Source organism: Trachemys scripta, chromosome 6 (genome assembly GCF_013100865.1).
Source record: "Trachemys scripta elegans isolate TJP31775 chromosome 6, CAS_Tse_1.0, whole genome shotgun sequence".
In the NCBI taxonomy this organism is placed as follows: domain Eukaryota; kingdom Metazoa; phylum Chordata; order Testudines; family Emydidae; genus Trachemys; species Trachemys scripta.
Genome location: NC_048303.1, coordinates 24,311,010 through 24,335,166, shown reverse-complemented (window position 1 = coordinate 24,335,166; position 24,157 = coordinate 24,311,010). Strand labels below are relative to the sequence as shown.

The window sequence follows — 24,157 nt, the reverse complement described above, 5'->3', positions numbered from 1 at the left end:
GTAGAGGAGAGTATTGTAAGTTGACCAGTGGAGTTTGGAGGTTTGAACACTGGATATATGCAAGATGCAACTCCATGGGGCCAAACCCTGCACATGTGGGAGGGATCCATTATAGAAGACTGCAGCTACTGTAATAGGCTGTAATAGAATCCCTGGCCCAGCTGTTTAAGTATTCTACATTCAGCTTTAATGTAGTAAGGAGGATTCTGTTGCGCCCTTTTCCTCCCAAGTTTTCCTGCACAAAACTTGTGTAAGTACGTTTGATGTATCTGGATTGCTGAAAACTCAAGAAGCCCAACAAGTTCAGTTCACCAGAATTGCAGCAGCTGAATTGTCCTTGTCAAAGCTGAATAGGCTGCACTGCACATATCACAAGAAAGTTGGGGTTTCAAAACTTTATTTCAAAGCAAGTATATCTGATATACACAACTTTTATAGGGGTTCCCAAGCAGAATTCACTTGTCAAATCAAAATGCTGAGGGAGAACCACTTAGGACCTGATCCTGCAAGATGCTGAACAATCTCCTCTCTCATTGACACCCCTCAGGCATGGAGGGAAATTGATATTACTCAGCACCTCTTAGGATTGGGTCCTTTTGTGGTACAATAGGAATTTAGTTGACCCAGGTGCTAAACTAAACAAAAACAACTCCTCACCTTTGTGTGTGAAAAGGAGTACTAACAGGTTTATGTCTCTGTGTGCAGGAATCTTCTGTGTACCTCCTTTCATGGAGGCCATGGTGTGGACCCAACGAGGGGGAGTCTGCTCATAACACGGGACCAGATTCTGATACCCTTATTCCTTTAGTGTAATTCCATTGACTCTAATACACAGAACCAGTCAGTGGCCACGATTTTCAAAACACAAAGTCACCTCAGTTTTTGGGCGCCCAACTTGAGACACCTTAGAGGAGCCTCATTTTTCAGAAAATGTTGAGAACCCACCCTCCAAAGATGAGTACTTTTTAAGGTGTTTCAGATATTGCACCCAAAATCATTGGTCATGTTTGAAACTTGGCCTGCAACTATGTAATGGAAGTTTAGAAGTACTGTAAATGAGCGTGAGGTAATCTGTAAAATGTGTGTACCTGATGGAGCATCAGTCTGAGAGCATTAAATTATTACACTGTAACTATGTAGATGTTGCAATTTCAGGTTTTCCAGAAGCACCAGAGAATTTGAAATGTATCACACATGACTTAAACAGAATGATCTGTTCCTGGGATGCCACCTCCAGTGCAAACCTTGGACTGACTTACAAGATTTGTTATACAAACAGGTAATTGTTTCTTCTTATCAAATTATGTATGTATCATTGTTCTTCAATCCATATTCATGAAATTTGTAACTTCCTGTGTTTCTCAGAGCATATCTGTTCACCAGTCAGTTACATCTAGATGGTATCTTCTGCTCTGAATATTTTCAGTTCTAAATTGGGCAATTGTAAGTTTCCCAGCAAAGGATGCCAAAGATTCTCTTGCCAGAACACCCTGCTGCCCCCTCACATTGGGCTGGGAGTTCTCACACTCCTACTTCTGAATTCTCAGTGTCCATATGGCCCTTGTTTTCAGTTCTCAAAAGGTATCTTCATAGTTTGGTTCAGTCCAAAAGGAAATGGGTGAAATGTGTTCTGTGCTGAAATACCAGGGACCTTAAGTGTTAAGATTCAGACATGAAAATGCCTTTAGGAAACTTACATCTAAGTAAAATCCCTTAATGGCTGTATTTTTTTTTTTTTTTTGCCAATTTAAATATTAAATCCTTTTGAAGATAAATGCTTTTGGAGTAGAAAACAAAATTGAAATAGCCTGTTTGAAATGGAGTATAGTTTAGATTTTTAAGGTACACTAAAAAAGTTTAATATTTTCAGACACATCTCTAAAACTTTCATGCATTCCACGTGTAACTCACCAGGATGAAAATCTGCCAATTTTTTGTGTCATGCACTAGGCATGAGGTTCTAAGTCTTTTCTGGATCCTGACTTCTTCCTCAGTTCTGATATTTGTGCTATGCCTCTCTTCCTGTGAATAGTGAAGACAGCTCAGACTTGTTCATCCAGCTCCAGGGCTTGGCTGCACCCCTTCCCCACCTCACACACCAGGTTCTCTGCCTCCAGTGCTGCAGAGAGAGTGGCAATTTAGTGTGCCTGCATTTTCAATTGTCATCCCTGTTTGTAAAGAGTACATGTGTGTACCAGCAGTGAACTGAAACCCCTCACCACCATCTTGTTTGGAGGAGCAAATTTTCTGGGGCTCTGCATCCTGAACGAGATCACCCAGTGAGCTGCTGCCTCTGTTTATTTCCCCCTCCCTTAGCATGGTGGAATAGGCAAGTGGCACAGAAACTAATAAGGTGAGGAGACATTCTTGGGTGCCACTGAGAGGGAGCTCAGCCACAGCTAATCCCATCCACCAGACCTTCACCTGATGATTTCCACATACTCTCAGTGGCCAAGATCCCTTTGGAAATGACTCTGCACAGGGGCAGGGTTAGTCTTCTTCAGCACTTGAGACTCAATAGGGTGTATTAGCCTTATCAATCAGGGACTGTGGGGGTAAGTCCAAAAACCTCCCCAAGTCCTCTTATTCAAACCACTTCAAAAGGGGAAAGCTCCAGGGTCCCATTTAGTGAGTAATGGTTAATTGGCAGGAAGTTGGGCATTGTTATGACTTTTTCCTTTTCCCCCTCCCAGCCCTGAGAGGAAGATCTGGGCACTTTCCAAGCTCTTTCTCCTCTCCAATTACATATGAAATGATAAAGAGAGTGAGGATTCAAGCCACATCCGACCTATCCATCGACTCTATCATTAATTATGTGTAAGGCTAAGATTTTATCATGGTTATTTTTAGTAAAAGTTACGGACAGGTCACGGGCAATACACAAAAATTCACGGAGCCCATGACTTATCCGTGACTTTACTAAAAATAACTGGGGGGCAGGGCTAGGCATGGGGGGAGGAATGGAAGTTGAAAAGTATTGTAAATGAGCGTGAGGTAATCTGTAAAATGTGTGTATCCATGGCAAGGGCGTGGGGGGCAGACAGGCCAAAGCCCCTGCCATGACGGGGGACACAGCCCCAGCTTCAGCAGCCGCAGCGGGGTCGGGGGGCACATGGCCCTGGGAAGCCACAAGTGAGGCACAGGGCCCCCGCCTCAGCCGCTGGGCAGGGGAGCGTGGCCTCAGCTGCAGCCCCTGGCAAAAGCCACTGAGTTGGGGTGCATGGCCTCAGCACAGCCCCTGCCAAGCTCAGGACGCTGTGAGGTTGGGGCATGTGGCCCTGGCTGCAGCTCCCACCAAGGCCAGGACGCCATGGGGCTGCAGCTCCCGGTGGAAGCTGCAGGGTCAGGGCTGCAGGGTCCTGGTTCCAGCCAACTCCAGTTGCAGGGCAGGAACGCATGCACAGTCCCACCTCCTGAAGCCTTGGAAGTCACAGAAGTCTGGTAAAGTCATGGAATCCATGATTGCCATGACCTCCATAGCCTTAATTATGTGCATTGCCGAGGAGTCCGTCACAGACCAGGACCTCATTGTGCCGAGCATTCTATATATATAACACATACACACCCCTACGTACCCCCTTATTCCCCTGTAGGGTAAGCCCCCAAGAGGAAGCACCAGCTCTGTCCTCTGATGGGGATGAACATCCTTTCCGCACCCATATCCCCCACCACAAAAAATTATAAGAAAAGCAAAAAAGGCCAAAACACAAGGCAAATAAAAGCTATTTTGTGGTGTTTGGTAAAACACTGATTGGAGCCGAGTAAGGGGTTGGAATAGTGTTTTGAATAACATGTCACAATTTTTAACTTTCTTTCTTTTGCCTGGAATCCTCCCCACCCCCGGTAGCCACATTTTCAACCTATCCAAACTGTGCATCTGTGTTAGACAACTAGCAACAAGTATGCCATTAGAAAGGACTTTCTTAAAACAACACAGGAAGCTTAGCCAAATCTAAAATTGCCAAAGCTTATCCAATCTTACTACTTCTGAAATTTGACTCTGATCTCTCACAGTTTTGTTCGGAGAATAAATTGGACCTTTAAAGGTTTGCAATGTTAAATTTAGTAGAGAGCCCTCTAATTTCCTAATACATGTAGAACTTGTCTAATTCTTCTTTATTATTGTTTCAGTGAGCCCTTCTCTCCAGTGTGTATTGAAACTGAGGGAAAAAGGGCAGATATTCCAGTCACAATCGGCTCCACTAACATACAGATAACCACACTAAATGCTTCTGGAACTCCTTTAGCTACTGAAACATTTGTATTGCCTGAGGAAAATGTTTGTAAGTATCAAGTTCATTTATAATGGCTTTATATGAACACTTAACTATAACATTCTGGAAATGGATACGGTGATTTTATAGTTTTCTTTGGCAGCATTTCCCTGTATAAAGAGCTTCTCTTGTTGAGATGCAAAACACCCCCGTGCTCCACCATGCACAGGCACTTTTGCTAAATGCATATTTTGGTAGCCAAGTATGGTATTTGATGCCATAATAGAAAACAACTCATTCCCTCAGGCTAATTTGTTTGGGGATGAGGTAGGAGAACTATATTTAAAAAAAAAAATCAGTGGTAATTCTCACCTCCAAGATATTTCCTTGAACCAACACTGCTTGAGCACCATTTATCCCTACTCTTTCACAATATTTTAGGGGAAATGATATCGTCCTTTGTCTCTCTCACAGCTGCTAGGACCAAAAAACAAAACAATCTGTAACAGGGTGGCCTGCCCCGTAAGGTCTGGGGCTGGTCAACCCTGTTTAATTAGCTCTGCCTTGCTGTACCTGTGCTAGGTGTAGCACTTAATAAGGGAGGAAGCCCAACAGTTAGGTTTGGCTGTGGAGGGGAGTAGCTGTGTTGGTTTGTGGCTGGAGAGCAGAGCCTCAGGACTGAAGCTAATTGCCTGATGTGGGACCCTGGAACAATGTGCTGTTTCTCTTGCACAGCGCTGGCTTCAGGGCTGCCTCCCTCCTTAATGGGTTTCAGAGCAGTGTACAGAATGTAGATGTAATCTTGTCATCTACCCTAGAAATGTACCCACATTGGAACTGTCACTCTGGAATGACTACTATAAACAACCATTTTTAGAAGGGGAACTGGGAAAAAACCTTCTAGTTCAGCGGTTCTCAAACTGTGGGTTGGGACCCCAAAGTGGGTTGGGACCCAATGTTAATGGGGTCGCCAGAGCTGACTTAGACTGCTGGGGCCTGGGGCTGAAGCTGAAGCCCGAGCACCACCACCCGGGCTGACACCTGGGTGTTGGGACTCAGATTACAGGCCGCTGACTGGGATTGACAGAAAGCTGTGGGAAAAAAGTGAGTGTTAGAGCAGCTTGGAGGAGAACAGCTCTTGGCACCCTTAATATAGCAGGAGAAATGCTGCCTGCTGAGTCACCAACAAAACTTCAGAGGATCTGTGTTTTCTTGGGAAGTTTCCTACATGAGGAATGACAAGTCCCAACCCAGCTTAATTAATGAGATCAAACCTCGCGTTTGTATGGCTGTAGGCCAGTTCAGAGCTGCAGCTATTAAACACCTGTAAGCGCTGTTGCTGGTAATGATTTTGAATGTATGCTTTTTTCCTTGTTTCTTTTCAAGCACTTATTCCACTCACCCCCCAAATTCTTAATCTGAGTGCTGACTTTTCAACTTACACGTTATATCTGAAGTGGAACGATAGTGGCTCAGTCTTCCAATATGAATTAGATGCCAGCTGGCAGATTCAGATTCTGCATAAGGAAACATTGGAGACAGTGGCACTAGTAAGTCTTCCTTTTCGCTTTTTTATGAAAATGCAATTCCCCTCTCTTCCCTCCTCCCCACAACACACACACATTTTGGAGGGTCACAAAAGCAGGAGAATTCAGGAAAACATGGACACAGACCTTACGGACTCCTGCTATACATAGGTGTTATTCATTTATTTTTATTAGTGTTTGAGAACATCGTAGCACTAAAACAACTGAAAGTGAGAGGGAGAAAGGCACACCATGGATATTTCATTTACTTCACACGGCACTGGCAGCTTCAGCTGTTTTTGTTCAGTTGTGCAGGGTCAGTGCTATTTAGAACCAAGTGAATTTTACTATTTCCCTTCCCTCTTATCATAAGAGTTGTGCAGGTATCTTATGCCCATTAATGGCTCCACCTTCCTCCTCCCCTGCCTGTTTGGTTCTGCAGCACTGCAAAGCCACCCACCTCCTGGAGCCAAGGCTGCATGGACAAGCCCTCTCCCACTTTAGTCCCAGGGATGGTGTGCCAGTTAAATCCAAGGTGCATAACTTTGAGTATGTCAACCTGCCAGGTCCATACCAGTGAGAGAGCCTGGTGAGAAGTGCTGTTTAAGTACTTCGATAGGTTGTGGTTGCTCAGTGCTGATGGGATGGGTAGCTAGTAGAATGAGTTCAAGGTTCTTGTCACTGGAGATGACGACTGGGAGGGGAGATTTTCTCATTTTATTAGAATAGCCACTGAACCTGAACTCCAGATTTTGGATTCAACTCAGCAGGCTCAAAAGCAGGCAGTTCAGGTTCCATCCCAAACCATTTGTCCAATCATACTGTTGATTTAAGGGATTAATCTTTTCTTCCTAACATCTTCTTTAGGATGACCTACATTACTCCGCAACCCAGAGCATGGCTTGACAGTCTATTTTAAATGATCAATGTAAAATTTTCTATAAATACATGACATGACATGCTGTAATGTTTTCATCTCATAAACGTGCATAAACTTAAATTCTGCTTAGTTCAATTTTACATTTTAAAAATATTTTATATAAAATGTGGTAGGATCATAACAATGACAATTGCAGTCTTTGAGTTTTTAGAAAGTGCCCATAAGAAATTAGTTAATCATCATTATGGGAAAGAGTTACTTTAAAAAAGAAAAATATAATCTCCCAGTGGATGTTATTTTCCCAGTGGATCTTATTTTTTGTGGGTCTTTGCTGTAGAGGTACATTTTCTTTATGAAATTGGCCTTTCATTGTTTTCTGTTCCTGATTGGTGACTTCCTTAAGAGTGCTATTAAATAGTCAAGTTTTAGTGCTCCTTTTGTTGTCTCCAAAAAGGAGATTTCAGATCAAGTGAAAACCCCTGTACTTTCCTTTCAGAGTAATAAAAAGCTTTCTTCATTAGTGCTATTTCCTAGGTTCCTCAAAACTGTATTAAATGTATTGTATTGTATTCTGTGAAAGATTTCTGTTTTTCAAATGGCTGATTACTTTCATTGGCAACTAATGCAGTACTCTGTAAATACAGTGTGTATTATAAAGGTATTGTATAATGTCATAAACTAAACAAACATTTGGAGGATGGTAGTTCTTCAAATTTTTGTCAACACATGTGACTTTGTTCTGTAAGTTTAATAATTGAGAAAATATGTGCACTAGGGTATGTAGATGATCGTTGCAATTACAGATAAGAAAAGGCACATCACATCACCAGGTCCATACCCTGTCAGGTACCTTCCTGGCCTTTGTATCTACATGCTATAACTGTTAAAACATTGGTACAATATTTAGTTTGGGCTAATGCGTAAGGGCCTCTTGCGGCAAACTCTTGCTCACATGAGTAGTCCTCCTACAGGGAGTATCATTGCTCTTAACAGTGCTGTATGCATGAGTAGTAAGTATTTGCAGTAGCTGGTCCTATATTTTGATTCTTTAGATGTAATTAATAGGAGTCAAATGCTTGTCTGTATTCTCCTCTTGTGTGTCAGTGTAGATTGTAAGCATGGACTTACTCAGATCATGAGTTGCTCTTTTAAGACAGCCAAACCAATTTAATTCACATAGTGATCTGATTTTAAATTTCTTTTATATTATTATTTTCAGAGAATCCAGAAGTGTGGGGTAGGTGCTTCATATCTCAGATAAGATGATGTGGAGTGAAATCCTGGCTGCTATTGAAGTCAATGGGAGTTTTGCCATTACCTTCAGTTGGACCAGGATTCACCTAGAGAGCTCACAACGTAATTCCAAATATTATACAGTGAAGGGAGTGACAAAACTAAAGGGAGGGGGCTGAGGAGGACAATGATAAGGGGATGACATCAGTATAATTTTATATTTGCTCAGGGAAGACATGAAGTCTTTAAATCATGATTTGAGGACTTCAGTAACTCAGCCAGAGGTTATACATCTGTTACAGGAGTAGGTGGGTAAGGTTCTATGGCCTGCGATGTACAAAAGGTCAGACTAGATGATCACAATGGTCCCTTCTGGCCGTAAAGTCTGTGAGTCTGTGAGACAGTAAAGCAGGTATTTTATTCTAACAAATAAAGATGAACACCAGCTTTCTTGTGGTTTTTCATACAAGGACTCTTCACTATCAGTGATTTCAAATGAGTCCTTGTTTCAGTATTAGAAGGTAAGTGAGCTGGGGGTACTGTGAGGGTGAAGGAATTACAGCCAATTCAAGGCTTTAGAAAAGGTAATTAAGTAATAATATATTGATCACCGATTTACATTTCATCCATCAGTGAAATTGCATAAAGTTAGAAAAACTCAAGTCAGTTTGTTGAAATAGGAAGACCACAGCAAACTTAATGCAATATTGCAAATTTAAACAGTGCCAATTTCCTCTAAAAGAAAACAATGCTGAATAACAACACTTCCTGTATTACTTTTGTGTCCACTTTGTGTTATGTGCTACAGGCTCTATGAAGGCAGAGTAGACACCCACAAAACAGAAACATTTTGTTCTAGAATGAATAGCTAAAAAATGTACAGAGCTAAAATGTTTGTGATGAAGCTTTTTAGATCTGAATACTCTAGGTAACAGTTTTTAACATTTACAGAGCACCTTGCAGTGTGTGTGTATTTACCCATCATTGAAATGTAGTCACTGCTTGGTTGGAACATAGCAGTTGTTAATTGTGCACAGGAAAACCACCCAACAATTTAGGACGGGAAATAAAGGATATCTTACAGAGTTGAATGGATGCAGGGGTTGAATTAATTGCCTAAGCTGCAACTGGACCAGGAACAGTAAATTTAAGTTGTTTTCTAGTAGTAAACTACATGTTTTTAAAATGCATTCATTTTCCAGCTTCAGACTAAATCCTATGCCATAATTAATGAACTTTTAAAATGTCCTTATGTTGTAAAGAGATATTATTATATGTAAAATTTAATTACGTTTTTAGCACAATTAATAGTGTAGTTTGTCAGTATTTAGAAGCCCAAATGAGAAGAATTTAGTTGACTTCTGTAATTAGCTATTAACTTAGCACCATTCTATCAGGATCCAGGTTTAATATGTTTCCTGTGATGCCAACATGTTTTCCAGTCTTGGGGTAGGGTAGAGCCTTGGTAAAGAGGCCAGGCTTGGATGGCTGCTTTCTACTCATGCTTTTTTTTTTTTTTTAAATCATGTTTGAAAACAGTTTCTAGTAGAGTTGGCTGATCAATGCAGACTGGTCAAAATTGTGGCCAGCATTGGAATACAACTTTACAATACAATAAACAGCACTGAAAGACTATCTCTGCTTACCTGTTAGTTCTCTCTACAAATCTTAGGTGATTAACTAATAGGACTGGTTGAAAATTTTCTGTTAAAACTGCTTTTCAATGGACAATAGGGGAGGAGTTGGGGTTAAATGAAGTGTTTCATCAAGCGTCTGCTTCCTATGAAAGACTTCAACTTTTTATTAAATAAACACTTGAAAACCAAAGTGTTTTTGGTTTTAGCCAAAACCTGAAAACGTTGTATTCAGAAATGCCATCACAGTGTCTCTTGACACTATTATCCTCTATGGGTTGGGTTCCCTAGTTGGACAGCACCTCCCATGAGGCACTGTGGCAGCATAGCACAAAGGGAGTCTTGCTACATGGGATGTTGGTACACTGGCACATAGAGGAGAATAGGGCATGAGGGACTATGCCAGCATTTCCTATTTGACATTTTTCAATTGAAACTTTTGCCAAAAAAATTGAAATTTCCTTTGAAAACTTCAGCAAATATGATTTTTTTCATGGGGAAGGGGGAATTGGGGGGCAAAATTTTCACAGGTGGGAAAACCCATTTTCTACATAGTACTAACTTAGGTTGTAATGCCTCTAATGTCTATCTTTGAAAAAGCTTTATTTATTTTCTTTTTAGATGAATTATGATTCAAAATTGACTGGCAAAGACTCTATTCTTTCTTGGAATTGGACATCTGACATACCTTTGGAGTGTACTTCATACTATGTGAAAATTAGATGTTATATTAATGAGCCATATTTTACTGGTAGGAAGGAATGGAGTGAATGGAGCCCAATTAGAACAGTTCCTGGTAGGTTTATTTTCTTGCATGTTGCACAGAATTTAGCTACTTTTAAAACTGTGCTGAATTCAAAATAAACATTGAATGAATAATATTACCTTTTAATTCTGAGGATTGATAGACCATTGTAGATTTTGTGGGACTGTTTCAATTACCGATAAATATGTAAAGATTTGTAAAGTGCAGTAACAAATGTTTTGAGTGGGTGAAACTTGTTAAAAATAGATTTCTGTACATTTTACAAGAGGGGTTTTATGCAAAACAGAATAGCCTGAGTGCTCCTACTCTGTATTAGCACTGACCAGCTGAATATATAAGAAAGTAATCTTAGTTTACTGAGCTATAAAAATCATTTGATCATGTATTATTTTTCTTCTGTCTAGAAAAAGATACTAAGCCCAATAGCGCTATGGTTTTTCCTCAAGACAAAGTGGTACTAGTGGGCTCAAATGTGACATTTTGTTGTTTATACAATGAAGGGGAAAGTATAAAATTCATGAACTATGGATCAAAAAGTTATCCGCTCCTTCGCCTCAACAAGTGGAGCAGTGCAATCAAAGTGCAGAATGTCAGTGCTTCAATTTCTAGTGGGACAAATGTATGGTGCTTGCTGGAGCCAGATGGTCTGGAAGGAACAGTATTATTTGTAGGATGTAAGTATACCGTACTGTTACTGAAATGAGGTTCACTATGGTTTATTCACCTTGAGAAAATCAAAATATAAGAAGGAAACTAAATGGTGTTATGACTCCAGCCCTCTTGCTTTAAAACAGTGGTTTAGTTTGGCCTACCTGGTTTCCAAGGATAGGTTACATTTGGGGGGGGAGGGTGTGTTTAGTTTTTATCGTAATGACCCAATTAACTCTCCCCCAATGCTCAGGTGCCATAGTGATAAGGATGCAATGTAAACAGAATAGAAATAGATAATATCCTGTAGAACCTGGCAGCTCAATGCCATCATGTCACTGCTATTCGTGATCATGGGGGAGGGCAACAGGTGATGCCCCAGATCTAGCAAAGTTGTGATGAGCGTATGTGTGGTTGGGGGAGAGATAAGGAGGAGAGATAAAGAGCTGCTGAGAGCACCCTTGCCCACCTGAGGGTAGAGAGATAAGAGTGAAGTACAGAAAGCCCCTCACTGTCCAGGAGGGGGGGATAAGTGTCTCCATTCTCAACTTCCCACTAGCCAAGTGAGTAAACCAAAATATCAATTTTATATCCATTTTGATGATCTTTAATCACTGAAGAGGGGCAGGGACAGGCATGTGAAAGAAGAGGACCCTCTCCTGATTTTTGGCCTGTCAAGAGGTGGTGACTGTTCACAAATAAGTCATTACCACTCTTATTTTATTGGCTTCTGCCCATCATATATGTACAGTTCCCTGACTAAGTGTGAAATGTTAGCAGTGAAAACTCTGACACCTAGCAGAATGTTTTTGTGACTGTCAATAGCTCTGTCTTCTGCCTGTTGCATTTCCAGAGACACTGTTTATGTGCCCCAGAACACTTGGCAGCCAATTTGCTTGAAGATTAGCCATTGTTTCACCAGTTACACTTACGCCTGTTCCTTTTGCAAAGCCCTAGAATTTTGTATTTGATTCTGAAAAGGCAAATAGTGGGGCATGTCATGTAATGGGTAATGTAAGTGTTAAACCTTACATTACCAGCATTTCTATCTGAATCTCATTTGATGTTAAACTACCAAAAATACACATTGATGTGTTCAAAGTGGCAGGTTGGATGTTGAACTTTCCTATCCGATGCAGTGCCTTGGGTGCCTTGTTATGGTAAAAGAATCAAGTTTTAAAATTATTAGTTTCTCATGGAAAATATTATCTTTTGAAAAATGAATGGGAAAACTTTAAACTGTTTAAGATACCAAATCATTAGCTGCTTGTGTAGGGTCACAAGCCTCAAAAACCTCCTCAAACATAATTACATCTTAAAACAAAATACTGCAAATGTTTAGTTCCTCTTTCCCACAACAATTTCAGAGTTCTGTGCTTTCCCTACACTGGCAGAGGTCATTACTAACACCTCCAACAACACAGTGCAGCTCCTTGCTAGTTTTAGGTGTATATTACATCACTGGCAGTGGGGAAATAAACACCACCTTAAACTTGGAGACTAGTAAATAAGCAGAAAAACAATCAGTTGTTCAAATGGCTGATTTTAAATGTGTGTGTTTAGTACTTCAGTCTGCACATTCTGTTACTGATTTTGAATCTTAAACAGGTGATTAAAAAAAAAAAGACGCCCCCCCTTTTTTTTGGCATTCCTCTAATATACTGTCCAGTCATATGGAACTTTTAAAATGGATAACTATACGTATAAATATAAGTCAGGGATGCACAAAATATTGGCCGTGGGTCAGTGACAGTGCAGCACACAAAGGGTTTACAGATGTGTCCATCCTTGAAGGTCTAGTGTGTTCAAGCTACTTCCTCTCTAGCGTTTTACAAACTCCTGTCTCTCTGCTGCATACTCCATGAGGAGAGTGGAGACATCTTGTTTGGATTCACCAGTCCAGCAAGACTGAGATGTAGGGGAAAGTGAAAAGATAAGAAGCCAGATAGAAAGTAGGGGAGAGAGACAGTGCACCATCTCTATATCAGGGTGTTTATATGTGCTTTAGAGATGTCAGTTTGAGTACCTGTGGCTCTGGTGAGCTAAGTGCTCTTCCCCTGGCACATTAGACCTATAGTCATTGTGTACATTTACATCACTCATAATCCTAACTGAGACATCGTTACCACTCACACCAAACTAACACGGTGTGAAGCTCATGTCCCTCCCCCGGGGGTGGCTAGAAAGAGACTGGTCTCTTGGTTTCTGGGAGGAAAGATGCACACAAGTAGCTGGAGAGAGGAGCTCCCTAGAGGCTCATCCCCATCAGTTACTCAGCTCCATCTTTTCTGGTTTCTAGGGGGAGTATGGCATGTCATTCTGCAGTGAGTCCTCTAGCGAGAGAGCTGCCATCATTCCTATGCCAGGGATTATGATCATTGCAGTCCTGGAGTCCAGAGTTGAGAGACAAATTTAAATGAAAATTGGGGAAGGAGACTTGTAAAGCATCTTGGAGGAGGATGACATGTGTGGTCTTCTTAAAAAAATCAAAAACTTCACAAATAAAATACAGTGTGGCAGGTGTACTAAGAATGTCATGTTTCATAGAATGCATGTGGGCTCACTTGTTTGAATGATTTGTTTAAATGGATTCTAAGCAACAGTGAGTCCTGCACTTGCCAAAACATGGCACGCAACCTAATAATCTTCCTAAGTTGCTTGGAGGCAAAATTGTGCAGTTTGGGATCTTTGAAACGTGTTTTGTAAAATTGTGTAATGCTTATACTTCAGTGCCCTGATCCTGCGAACACTTATACATGTGGTTAACTTTAAATACAGGAGTAATCCCATTAAGTCAAGCCTTAGACAATGGGGACTTTTAATGTGCTTAAAATTAAGCACACACATAATTGTTTGCAGGTTTGGGGCATAATTGTTACTGTATATTTATGCTATATATTCTGGAAACAAAATATTGCTTTCAGCAGTTAATAGATTTCCAAGCAATTGTCTAACCTTCTATGTTAGGACCTATTCTGTGAACATGCAGGCTGATTGTTTTGTCTTACTTCTTTGCTACAGATGCCCCCGATACTCCACAAAACCTGACCTGTGAAACACGCACCTTTATTATTATAACATGTAGCTGGTACCCAGGCAGAGCCACGGCACTGTACAGGCAACGGCAAACAAAATATATTTTATTTGAAAGGTAAAGCCATTTAGCAAGGAAGGATTAAAAAGTTTGAATACAACTTGGTACATTATGGGCTTCCCAGGATACTGAATGACTGCTGCATGCCCACTCAAGTCATTTAAACTCTCCACTGCTTAGAGGAAGTTGGGACTAATTTTTAAATTACTTCATCACAGAATCACATGATTGCAATGTTGTGCTGCAGTAGTACTGTGATAGTATAGTCAGGGTTGGGGGGCACATTTCTTTATAAGACATTTGATGGTGATAGTTATATTATTTATTACTTATATTATGGCAGCACCTTGCGTTCAGGGTTCCATTAGGGCAGGCACTGTACAAACATGACAAAAAGAAGATCCTTGTCCTGAAGAGCTTACAATCAAAGTGTAAGACTATGGACAACAGGTGGATAAGACCAACAGATGCGGGTGCAGAAGAAAACAATGAGGTTGGACAGGTCAACGCAAAAACCAGTGGTCAGAGCTGCCTAACATTTGTTGAGGGCTCTCGAGCCAAGCTTTCTCATCCTTGTTCTGAGTGCACAGTAGGCTATTGCAGCCCCAAATACATGGAGCTACCCCTAAAAACCACTCAGACTTCTGCTAGTGTAGATGAGGATGGCTGGTTGCTTACAGAGACCATATTACACTTATGCTCTCTGTTCGGCACTGGCTTTCAGTTTGTTTTCAGATGCAAGTCAAGATTTTGGCTTTATCATATAAAAACCTAAATAATGCGGGTGTTGGCTATCTGACAGACAGCTTCTCTCCTTATGTGGCCCAAGGGACCTGAGATCAGATGAGGTACACAAAGTGCCTGATCCTATTTAGATGGGGAGGGGCTGGTGATCGGTCATCTTCAGTGCAAAGACCTTAACACTAGAACCTACTCCCTCTGCTGGGTCAACTAGTTCCTGATTCTAGAAAGCACTTAAGTAATACTTAAATCCCATTCAAGATAGGCATGTGCTTAAGTGCTGTCCTGAATATGGATACTTTCCTGAATCGGGGCTCTAAAGCCTAGTTTTGACCTCAGGGCTCACTACAGGATCTATCTATTTTCCCAGGCTTCTGAGGAGGTAAGGGAAGTAAAAATTAAAGTAAGGATGAGGAAAGATATTCTCTTTGGGCTGGGAGCCATGGATTTTGTGACTAATGCCAATCAAGCTACATTGTGGCATTAAATTGTATGTAATATGCAATGCAGCATGAGGTAGGTGTGAAGGGTTCGGTCACAGAGACCCTCTTGGGACTGTCATCTGACATGCTGGAATTATCTCTGAGCCCGTTTTCCCTGCTAGCTTGGGACTCCAGAATCCTGTCTTGTGGAGTCAGACATGCTGGCCTGCTACAACACAGACCCAGGTCTGGTCCACGCCCCCAAAGCTACAGACTTAACCAAAACTGCTCAGCAGGTCACCTATCTCCAGCATCCAGACACCCAGCTCCCAGTAGGATCCAACCCCAAATACATCCGTTTTACTCTGTATAAAGCTTATACAGGGTAAACTCATAAATTGTCTGCCCTCTATAACACTGACAGAGAGATATTCACAGCTGTTTGCTCCCCCAGGTATTAATCACTTACTCTGGGTTCATTAATAAACAAAAGCAATTTTATTAAGTATAAAAAGTAGGATTTAAGTGGTTTCAAGTAATAACAGACAGAATAAAGTAAGTTACCAAGCAAAATAAAGAAAAAACACGCAAATCTAAGCCTAATACATTAAGAAACTAATTACAGGTAAAATCTCACCCTTAAAGATGTTCCAATAAGCTTCTTTCACATACTAGACTCCTTCCTAGTCTGGGCCCAATCCTTTCCTCTGGTACAGTCCTTATTAGCAGACATCTTAGGTGGAAACTAGGGGTGTTCTCATGACTGGCAGCCCTTTGTTCTGTTCCATCCCCTTTTATAGCTGTGGCACAAGGTGGGAATCTTTTGTCTCTCTGGGTCCCTACCCCCTTCTAAATGGAAAACACCAGGTTTAAGATGGATTCCAGTATCATGTGACATGGTCACATGTCCTGTGAGACCTCATTCTTCATTACCCACTGACTGGCCTGCATGCACCCAGGAAGGTTTGAAAGTAAACAGACCTTTTATAATCAATTGTCCTAGTCAGTGGGAGCCATCAAGCTTCCAAACCACCATTAATGGCCCACACTTTGCATAATTACAATAGGACTTCAGAGCTATACTTCATATTCCTAGTTTCAGATACAAGAATGATACATTCACACAAATAGGATGAACATACTCATAGATTATAAGCTTTGTAATGATACCTTACAAGAGACCTTTTGCATAAAGCATATTCCAATTACATTATAGACACACTCATAAGCATATTTCCATAAAACATTATGGAGTGCAATGTCACAGTAGACAAATAGTGATACCGCATTAACTAAATAATGGTATAGTGACATGCCATTCATTCCTTGTAGCATCTTCATCCAGTGAAGTCTGTACTAAAAAACTTGAATTCAGTGCTGTTAAATGGGTTGCTCAGAAATTTAAAATAATCTTTTTTTCAATTCACAGAATATCTAAAGAAAATGTTACCTGCAAAGTAGATGAACTGAAACTGAAACATTACTGTGACTTTCCAGTGCATGCCAATCAGAAAATCTACAATTTCACACTAGGAGCTTCCAATCCTCTTGGTCAAGCAGAATCATCACTCTTAATTGATGTAACTCAAAGAGGTGAGTATTAACAAGGGTGCAAAACCAAAAAGGGTTATTAAATAGAGGGTTAGTGCAATAGATGATAACTCATTTGGCACTAATATAGAATGTTGCATTTGTAATTGTTTTTGGTTTATTTTCTTCATTGGTTTGGATTCTCAGTAGTTGGGATTAAGTAAAGGTCCTTTTTTTCCCCTACTGTGTGTGCCGACAAGCAGGTAAGAATGTGGTGAGATGACAGTTCTGCACAGCAACCATATAGCTGGCACCCTTAGCCCCATGTTAGGAGAGGAATCTTATGCATGCACTAGTAACTAGCTAAATATCTATCATTTACATGGCACATAATATTCCAGTCAATTCTAATAACTAAATTTGCAACATTATTAGGACTCAATCCTGCAAAGTCTTATGCGTGGCCGTGGCGGCCTTAACTTTCTGCATTGAGAGTGACACGGTGACTTCAATGTGTCTGCTCATGGTGCATGATGTTAAACCCATGCATATGTCTTACCAGGATCAGGTCTTTACAAAGTAGCAATAAAATGTGGCACTGACCTTCTGTGCCTCCATAACACATGCGTGCGTTTTGTGTCCTAACAACTTCAAGGTTCATCTTTTCCTCTGGAAAACTGTAATGGCAAATAATAAATAGAAAATTGCATTTAAATGTTTATTATAGAACTTGCATTTTTAATACATTTTTCCATGTACAGCAACTTCATAATTTGAATTGGCAATGCAGTTGCAAAATATCATGTAATATTGAAATAGAATTGTCTCAACTACGTAAAATGTAGGGTTGTTGTACAGATGCTGTTCTTTGCCATTTCCCCTCTGCCATTTCAGTTCTCTTCTTTCTGCATGCGATCTTTCTATCCATCATTGGTACTATTACTGTGCAGATAGTTCTCAAACACAGAGCGCATACATCCCTGCAACTGTCAGGTGACCAGAGTGCAGGGTTTGCATATATATTGTGTGCTTATTTCCCCAAAACATCAAGTCCGGTGGCTGAGAATCTTCTCAACAGGAGGCACAGAGGATCTGTGGCTAATATTCAAAGATAGGAGGACAAAAGAGGTGAAGAAATGAAAGGAGCTGGGTGTTATGTAACATTGCCCTGCTATGTTTTGTAGGATAGGAGTTTTATATTTTTGCCCCACTTTCCAATTATTAATTGTGGGTGTTTTGGGTTAATTTCCTGATTGATCAAATACTGATATGATCTCGTGAAACAGTCACTGTGATCTTTGAAAATGTAGCTATTTTGTACTAAAATCAGTAGCAGTTAACAGGAATAAGGTTACGCTGTAATTTACTTTTAGCTCCTTGGCCCATTATGCCAATTACAGCTTCTGACTAAAATAAAACTATTCCCATGAGTGTCAGCCAAATTTCCAGTATGGACAAAAGCTGCTTGCTGGTGTGCCTTCAGAGCAAGAGACTAATATATATCGTTGGATTTTTAAAACAACACCCAGCTGTCACAATAATTACCAATCTGATGAATGTTCTGTTCTATTGATTATTTTTGACTATTTTAAAAGTAAGATTTTTCTTACAGAACTAAAAATAATAATAACGCTATTATTTATCACCTTTAAGAAATCCAAGTTGATTTTCTTTATAAATTTAATTTTCAGTTCATCTGAAAACTCCTGATAAATTCACTGTGAGCACTAATAGTTCAACAAATGCCCATCTGTCTTGGTATATATTTGGCAACTTTATTCAAATCAGACTTTTGTGTCAAATTGAAATTAACAACAGTAATTCAGAACAACAAGTGGTGAGTATTATTTTTAATGTAATTTTGCTCTGCTGAAATGTCAATGGTTTTATTGAAATTCATTTCTTTACAATTTTGTACTAGTAAAAGAGAAACTGATAGGTTATACTGACTATTTATTGAATACTAACTGTGCTAAATGTCAAAAGTCTAGCTCCTAAGCTTACAGAGAAGCTCTAGTCACGTTTACTTTCAGTTCTTTTCACAGTGCAGTGGTAGGTCATAACAGGCAAAACTAAGTAGTGTTTTGAGAAGTTGCAAAGCATTAAAATTAGCCATAATATTTGAGTTCTATCATAAGTTTGCAAAATTGCTTTTCTGAAGATGTTTCTTTATTAGATTGCCACTCTTAGGCGATAGACTATAGTGGTTGAGTCTTTGGGAAGTAGGTAGCACTCATGCACACATTATCACTACTCTTCTACTCTGAAAATGTCCTTTGAAGTTGTTTTAAGATTCCAGTCTTGCAGTTTCAAAGTCACTTTTACAGTTGGTGTAAGTGGAATCTTCTTGCTTTCAATAATTGCTGTGTATGTGTTTGTCAGCTGTTTCAGCAACTCACTACTGCAATCTGTGGATGATATAAAGACTGTGAGAGGGGAAGAATTTTCCCATTGAGCAAGATGAGCTGAGTGTGTCAGTAGGATATCCCTACTGAAATCCTCTATATCTGTCATTTAGAGAAAACTAAAAGCACCTGTTAGATGTTCTCAAAATTTCAGCAAAAGTTGGAGGGGCGAGGTAGACTTCCTGGAACTTGATGCTGATTGGGATTCAGTGACCATGCACACAGTACAGTTACCCTGAGTTCTGTCACTTTTTTTTTTCTACGTGGCCGCATAAAAGGTCCCTCTCAGGCTAGGTCTACACTAGAGTTGGGGGTGTGATTCTGAGCTCACATATACATACCCGTACAAGCCCTGCTCAAGCTAACCTGCTAAAAATAGCAGTGTAGCTGGGGTAGCACATGCGATGGCTCAGGCTTAGGGTGACCAGACAGCAAATGTGAAAAATTGGGAAGGGGGTGGGAGGTAATAGGAGCCTATATAAGAAAAAAACCCAAAAATCAGGACATCTGGTCACCCTACTCAGGCTAGTTGTCCTGAGAACATTCCTGCTTGGACTTGCTGGAAGCTAGCCCGAGCCGCCACCCATGTTAGCCCCTGACACTGCTATTTTTAGCCCATTAACTCAAGCATCTCTATGCTAGCTGAGAATCGCCCCCCTAGCTTCAAGTATAGGTGTAGCCTAATTTAACATTTTTACAGCCTCCAGAAAAACTCTTAAGGTCCCTTGCAAAGCTGCTCTGTTGTGCTGGCAGCACCAGACATTTTGTTAATCTGCCTCTTTTTAAGGTTGTAGATTACCATCTCTTAAAGCTACTGTTACAAAAAAAAAATCTACTGTAAGTGTGTAACACCTGAGAACTCAGAAAGTATTAGGGATGAAGAGCTTTTACCATATCCTGGAGCCTGATCCAAAGCCTGCTATAGTCACTTGAAAACACTTCTTTTGGCAATGTCTATGTTTTTGTTTTTTAAATGAACTACACTGGGGAAGTCTCTGGGTTTAAATATAGCTTGGTGGGCTAGTGTTTCAAAGCTGTGTCGACCTGGTCTTTCTAAGCTGTAGGGTGACCATATAGCAACTGTAAAAAATCGGAACGGGGGTGGGGGGTAATAGGAACCTATATTAGAAAAAGCCCCAAATATAGGGACTGTCCCTATAAAATCGGGACATCTGGTCACCCTACTAAGCTGTGCACTCCAAAATCTTGATTTGCATTCTGTGGTTTGAGAGATTTTGAGTCGTTTGTATTAAAATTATAAAATGTGCTAAAAAGTACTAGTAGGTTAAGTATCACAAGTAAAAACCATACAAGTTGCTTGAGGGTTTGAGGGGAGAGCGGAAAGAAATGACATTTAGACATGAGTAAGTTCAGACCTTGGCGGCTGCTATTGAAATACAGGCTGAAACTTTACAAAATATGTAGCTTTGTTACTTTGTTCTCCAGACGCTAGAGCAGGGGTTCTCACAAGAAATGTTTTGGTGGCCTCAGAGTGTGGCCACCAACTCTTGCTGGTGGCTGCTCTGACATTTTTTTCCTAAAATACTTAATTAACTTTAGGAAAAACAAATATGCATATATACATGTCCAAATCATTGTAATGTACTTTTGTAGAGTTTTTTTGCAGACAAAATCATCGACAGTTGTCTCTATTCTTTACTGGACCTAAACAGAATAGAAACACAAATAAGGTGCTTTGCATGTTTTGCTTTTTTTGGTGGGTTTTTTTAGGCTTGCTAGTTAGTAAGTCTGCTTCTGTGAAAAGCGATATTTGTATATTTGTTAATATTACTTTTCGGAGCAGACTTACTCAGCAAGCTAGGGGACAAATTAAGCCCTGGATGGGGAGGTGGGTAGGGAGGCGGGGGGGTGTGCAGTGGCAATTGGGCGTCTGGATGGGGTGCTGGAGGAGGTAGCAGAGGCTAGGGTGATGGTGGGGGGTGAGCCTGGGGCTAGAGCATGAAACCCTGTGGCTGGGGGTAGGAGCCCACCTTCAGATGGATGAAGCCCCAGAAGGCAAACTAACACAGATCACCTGCTCCTACAGTGTTTGTGGCTCCAGAAGAGGGCAGGGACCAGCCCCTGCTGGTGGCCCAGGGGAGGGGCCGCTGCTTTGCCACCCTCACCCCATCACTACCCAGGAGGCTGTGGCCACACGAAAAGCCCCTGTTGACTGCATGCAGCCACAGTGGCCACATTTGAGAAATGCTGCGCTAGAGTATAAATGAACAGATGAACAGGGTATAGTGTAATCAAGGAATGGCTGTGAAATTGTTATCAATACTGCAAGATGTTTGGTGACAGTGGCAGAAGCTTTTCCACCCATATGCTCAATTGCTGGCTTTTTGACATTTTCTATTTGTCATTTGGATTAGAAAAAAATAACTAATTTCAGACTAAAATTCACTTTGGAGACCAGTTCTTGGCAGCCAGGATAGATGTGTATTTATAAGTAGATTCAGTAAGAAATGTTCCCAGGGTCAGGATTTCTCACAGCAGCCATGGCACTAAGTCACTGTACACATTTGTAGTAGTATGCATGTGTGTGTCACTATTATGCACTGTTTTAACTGCTTTAAACTCAATACTATGCAATTGACTGTTTATACTAAAACATGATTATGATGATGTTTGCTTTCCTTCAAAGGAAAAAGGAGCACTTCGTAGGAGTACTGTTACTGGTATATATTGTATTTGAATGATATGGATGTTGGTCCAGCGGTTTTTCTTGGGTGTGCTTTGTGCAGGCACCGTTTTACAAAGGAAGAATGCTATTTGTCTGGGCAGGTTCTCAGACCATGCCCATCACTGGAAGCATAGGAGCACCCTGGGTGAAATCCTGGTCCCATTGAAATCAGTGGGGATTTTGCCATTGATTTCAGTGGAGCCAGGATTTAATACATATGTAGAAAGAGTGTTCAGCGATAATAGCTGTCATATATAGCCTCGTGGAACCGGCTCAAAAGAAAGGGGTGTTCAGATTATGGTCAGTGGACCACCAGTCCTTTCTGGTGGTTCAGAGAGTGCAATACTTTTAGGAATCAAATGGTAGAGGGTTGGGAAAGCAGAGAGTGTTGTTAGCATTGTGATTACTCTCCTTTGTGGTATAGGATTATTCCCATTATCACATGGGATACAGCGTCTAATGTTGACAATTTAGTATATACCCACATCTGTTTTAAAGTAGTTATTGGTGTTATAATTTTCTATACTAGGTGTAACTTCTTATGGTAGGCCCCTGAAAAAACTTTCACTGGTGAACAGTGATTTTATGTAAAATATTTTCCCTATATATTTTCTTTCATTTACATTTATTTCCCCACATATTCTGGTTTGAAAGCTGTTTAGCATACATCCCCATTGCCCCCGCTAAAAGAGACTACATCCCACTAGACTTTGTATAACAGATTCTTCCTAAATAATCGCACAGTTGCCTGATTGTACAACTTTAATACTGTAGTTGACTTTTTAAAAACATTTTCCAGGTAGTGGTACTAGCATGATACAGGATGGGGGAAAGGTTTTCATATAGAATTCTATTAATTCTTAACAGCGGAATGTCTCAATGGCCGGTGTAGAAAACTCAAATTACAGAGCTTGGGTGGACGCATTACATCCGTATGCCACATACACATTCAGAGTACGCTGTTCAGCTTCTGAGCATTTCTGGCAGTGGAGTGAATGGAGTGAGGGAAAAAAGCTCACAACTTTGGAAGCCCGTAAGTTTATTGAACTGTCTTTTATGTCAAAATATTGAACTTGTAAGCCATATGCTTAACAAAGTTACCTTATTTTGTAAAATCTCCTTTCTTAGCTCCTGCAAGAGGACCGGATATCTGGCGAGAGAGAAGTCCTGTCGGAGAAACTCTAACAGTCTTTTGGAAGGTATGTACGTGTGTGTGTGGTCATTGCTTTTCTTATGTACTTTCAATGTACGAAAAATGTATAGCCAGTAAATCTAATTGTTGTTCTTAAATATTTTATAGTCCCCATACTCAGAATATTAGTGTCTTAAACGAAAACATCATTATCCCAGAAATGTGGACTATGCTTTAAAAAAAAAAAATGTATTACTAAAGACAGCTGCATATAGAATTAAGTAGGATTTCACATACAGAATAACTTCCTTAAATTTGTCCCTTTGAGAGTTGTCTTCAGTACTCATGTGTTAACTCCTAAAAACATTCTTGCTTTACTGACTTTTTTGCCTGGTAACCCCAACTTTGAGTATTAGATGCATGTAATCCTGTGTCCTGATTTTTAACTATAGTTTTGTTTTTTAATGTGATTTCTGCTTGTTTTGTTGCATAGCCATTACTTCTTTCTGAAGCAAATGGAATAATACTATCCCATGAAGTGTCATGTTACTCGCGAGAGATAATGCTAAAGGCTCATGAAGTCCCTGTACCCTTGAACAGCACTGAAATAAAGCTTGGGGGAAATGATTGTTTAATCAGTGTTGTAGCCAAAAATCGTGCTGGCTCATCTCCCCCTTCTAGGATAACTAGTATGGATCTTCCAAGTGGTGAGTACTTGATTCAAGGATTTAAAACATTCAAAGCTTGTGGAACAGCTGGGTGGTTGTGTTTTTCAGAGAATTTAGCTGATCTGTGCAAGTAACAAGTGATTTTTTCAATCTGCAGTCACTGCTTTGTTTTAAGTGCAGTGTCTCACCAGCAAATTATACTCGTCATGTAGAAGAAAGGCGGCAGTTACAGACTAGGTTGCTGTGTTGCAGTTTTCTGGAGTCTTCCCAGGAATAACAAGGGAGAGGTTAAATCTTTGGCACAAATCTTCAGCTTTTAGGAGGTTTTATTTATTTCAGTGTCATCTTTTTGACTCAAATAAATATGATTAAATGTAAGAGGATCAAAATAGGTTTTTCTTGCAGTGGAAGCTCCTCAGTGCTGCATAGTTGTTTAACATTTTTCCACGCTGTGGGACTCAAACATCAACTAAATGCATGTGTAGTTGATCACATGAAGTGAGAATACTAATGGAGCTAACCAATAATGTGCCTGAATCATGATCTGGTGTCAAAAGCAGGCGCTTGAAGGTGTAAGT

At 40.4% G+C, this 24,157-nt stretch overlaps 1 protein-coding gene across 4 annotated transcripts in view; it reads left to right on the top strand.

Annotated features, from left to right (window-relative positions):
- The window catches only part of LIFR (LIF receptor subunit alpha), a 93,261-nt gene that overhangs the window by 32,380 nt on the left and 36,724 nt on the right, over nucleotides 1-24,157 (top strand). For 3 of the 4 annotated variants that reach the window (XR_004646255.1, XM_034774533.1, XM_034774534.1), the window contains exons 3-13: nucleotides 1,141-1,279; nucleotides 4,132-4,283; nucleotides 5,601-5,764; nucleotides 10,109-10,283; nucleotides 10,658-10,927; nucleotides 13,923-14,052; nucleotides 16,588-16,751; nucleotides 18,380-18,525; nucleotides 22,647-22,812; nucleotides 22,908-22,978; nucleotides 23,405-23,618. Coding sequence is in view for 3 of the 4 variants with exons in the window: in XM_034774533.1 (XP_034630424.1) it covers nucleotides 1,141-1,279; nucleotides 4,132-4,283; nucleotides 5,601-5,764; nucleotides 10,109-10,283; nucleotides 10,658-10,927; nucleotides 13,923-14,052; nucleotides 16,588-16,751; nucleotides 18,380-18,525; nucleotides 22,647-22,812; nucleotides 22,908-22,978; nucleotides 23,405-23,618 (1,791 nt within the window). In the remaining variant the exon portion in view is untranslated. The remainder of the gene's footprint in view (nucleotides 1-1,140; nucleotides 1,280-4,131; nucleotides 4,284-5,600; nucleotides 5,765-10,108; nucleotides 10,284-10,657; nucleotides 10,928-13,922; nucleotides 14,053-16,587; nucleotides 16,752-18,379; nucleotides 18,526-22,646; nucleotides 22,813-22,907; nucleotides 22,979-23,404; nucleotides 23,619-24,157) is intronic. The other variant, XM_034774535.1, reaches the window with a different exon arrangement.